We start from the raw sequence: 2805 nt of genomic DNA, 5'->3' as shown, positions 1-2805 counted from the left end.
ATCTCGTTCGGGAACTTTGAAACTGGTCTCGAAATGTGCCTTAGCCGGTATCTGACTGGCTTACGCAGCGTAGCGTGACAAGGCCGAGAGAGACCAGTTTCACGAAGTGGTGTTACACGGTGAACTCTTGTTTTTATTACCACTGCGACTGCGGCGACCATTGCAGAAGTAGAAAGCGGTTCTACTTTTCGCGAAACTTGTCTCGCAACGTAAGCTAAAAAAAGTTTAAAAAAAACCGACCATGTTACACGGTGCAATGCCTCCTGAAACTTGTTTCGCAGCGCCGCTGCACACAAGTTTCAGCTAAAAGTTTCAACGTGTAACAGCGGCTTAAAACTTTGGAAGCGAAAAAAAAAACTGTTTTGTTTTTACGCAAGTGTATCCTCTTTAAGCGAATTGATAGGGTATGAAAATTCAATGGATTGTCTTAAAATTTGCCAGGGGATACCAACCTAAAATACCGTGTGAGGGATTTCCGTTATTTTAAAATTGAACCCCCACAATGGCATTCGACTTAACCTTTATCGGCAAATTTGGGATAGGTATATTTGAAACAAAATTTTTTAAGCAACCAATCGGAATATCAAAAAAGCCTCACATGCACGGTTTTAACGCAAATAGGCATCACGCAAATAGCCATAAAGCAAAAAGGATAACGCAATGAAGCATAACGCAATGAGGCATAACGCAGAGCCATAACGCAAAGAGGCATAACGTAAACAGGAAGAAAAAGTTCGATAGCGATTATATGCATTTCATAGCCTTTCGACTGATGTATAGTTTATGGCTTTTGCGCCTAACAAAGCGCGTTAAAAAGGACACCCCTGAAGGTCTACCGTAACCTTAAGGAACAACTCCACAAGTTTGTTTTTGGGTTCTTTTCAATAGGCGAGTTTCGAATTGTGCAGAAACAAAAGAACAGAGTCGAGGTTCAGGGGAATAATTAGCATCTGTATTGTTCAAATAAAAGGAAAATGCAAATTATTCTCCTGAACCTCGACTCTGTTCTTTTGTTGCTGCACAATTCGAAACTAGGCTATTTGAAATGCCCCAGTATTGTCAATAAACAGATATTGCGTTCTCCTCACAAGACGGTAATAGATATTTTAAGCAACATAAAGGTATCAGTTTCTCCCTTATAAGGGCAGATAAGATAAGAAACTTTGACGACTCTTCCCTCACACGACGAAACCGCCTGTCCGCCTGTTGTGGGCGGGCCTGATAAGAAAAATCCGCCCTCTCCCGGAACCAATCAGATTGCAGGAATTGTTGAAAAAAAAAAAAAAAAACAGGAAAAAAGGGGAGAGATAAGACATTTTCTACAAACATTTTTGATAATGAAATGTGCTGCTGTAATTAAAGGGAAGAAGTGCATTTGTTTCAACTGACTGGCCCATTGTAACAATAACTAATAAAGACCTTAATTGAGCAAGTTTGATGCACTTTGAGACTATTGTAGGACAGTGTTCATTAACAAAGAACGTGTAGTAAAAGAGGAAGTCAAATTTGATGTAAAGTAATTACCGTGACTTTGTCGCCCTGACGTTCAGTCTAACATCCCCTTCGGCGAAGTTCCTCTGTTAACATATTTGAAAACTGCATAGTTGAATTTGCGTGGTATAAATAAATGTTATTAAATGGATTCCTTTATGCAAGTTCTGCGAATAGGAAAGTTGAGAAGCGTCGGTTTTGAACGAGGGACAGGAAACGGAAGTAGACTTCTTTGCAAAAGAACGCAAAAAGATCCTCAGGTGCAGCCTTTATATCAAAGACTGCTATTTTAGACAATCTGGGACATTTGCCCGCGTGTAGCAACAATCAACTATACTAAAACATGCATCAAAACAAAAACAAAAAAAGATAACAAAACAAAAAAGCAAAGATAGAAACAGGAATTCGGGAATACTTTTAATTTCAAACGTAAACACAGCTTGCAGAAACATGTACATTTTTCAAGAGGTGGCTTATAAACAAACCCTAACAAAAGGAAGAATCAATGGAGATGGGTAGGTCTCTTTTTCCTGGTAATGTAACTAATTTTTTCTTTTAGTTGTATGTCATGTAGCGTGGAGTCGCACTGAACTTGGCATAGGCCTTGATAACTTTGTTTACTGCTTCAAGGAAATCTTTTTCTGTGGCAACCTTTAAAACAAACACAGAAGTAAACCAACTATAATGAATGAAGGGGGTAGTTTCTAAAGAAACTGTGGTGCTGCGTCGAAGGGGAAGTAGTATACAAAAATTTGGTTTTATCAGCGGAGTTGATAATGTAAATTGGCAACCGTACAGAGATTTTAAAAGCTGACGTTTCGAGCGTTAGCGCTTCGTCAGAGCGAATCGAGGAATTATGGGTTACGTGTAGTTTTTATCGTAGAGTAGGAGCTACGCTATTGGAGGTAACATGGCAACGTGAAAAATAGGAATATATTAGTTAAATGAAAAGCGTTCGTTAATACCGTAGGATTAAGGGTGCCGATTTGGAAGATGAATTTTTGTTCTAGATTCTTGCGGCTTTCCGTCGTACCTAGATGTAGGGAAAGGCCGCAGATAGCTATGTGTTTTTGCTTCAACTATAATGAAGCTTTAGCCAATTGCATAGTCCCATTCTGGTCACGCGGGCGAGTTTGAAACAATTAACCGCAACGAGTGCTTGCTCGCAGCTTTCACATGCTTCTGAGCAACAAGGAGGTGTTCAAAAAATATTTGACTTGAAAAAAGTGATTGAAATTATAATTTCTTTTGTTGGAGAAGAGATTTCAAAAACAAGTGCGTCGTGCTTCATTGGATTTCCAAACTCACGAAAGC

At 39.2% G+C, this 2805-nt stretch overlaps 1 protein-coding gene across 1 annotated transcript in view; it reads right to left on the bottom strand.

The window, feature by feature from the left end:
• Positions 1-1895: 1895 nt before the first annotated feature.
• LOC138051540 (26S proteasome regulatory subunit 7) overlaps positions 1896-2805 on the bottom strand; it is a 16807-nt gene continuing 15897 nt past the window's right edge. Inside the window, exon 14 of the mRNA XM_068897760.1 lies at positions 1896-2142. Within this exon, the coding sequence (XP_068753861.1) occupies positions 2047-2142 (96 nt within the window). The 3' untranslated portion in view covers positions 1896-2046. The remainder of the gene's footprint in view (positions 2143-2805) is intronic.

The sequence above is a fragment of the Montipora capricornis genome, chromosome 6 (assembly GCF_036669925.1).
Source record: "Montipora capricornis isolate CH-2021 chromosome 6, ASM3666992v2, whole genome shotgun sequence".
Classification (NCBI taxonomy): domain Eukaryota; kingdom Metazoa; phylum Cnidaria; class Anthozoa; order Scleractinia; family Acroporidae; genus Montipora; species Montipora capricornis.
The sequence above is the reverse complement of the archived record's forward strand: the minus strand, read 5'-3'. Positions and strand labels throughout refer to the sequence as shown.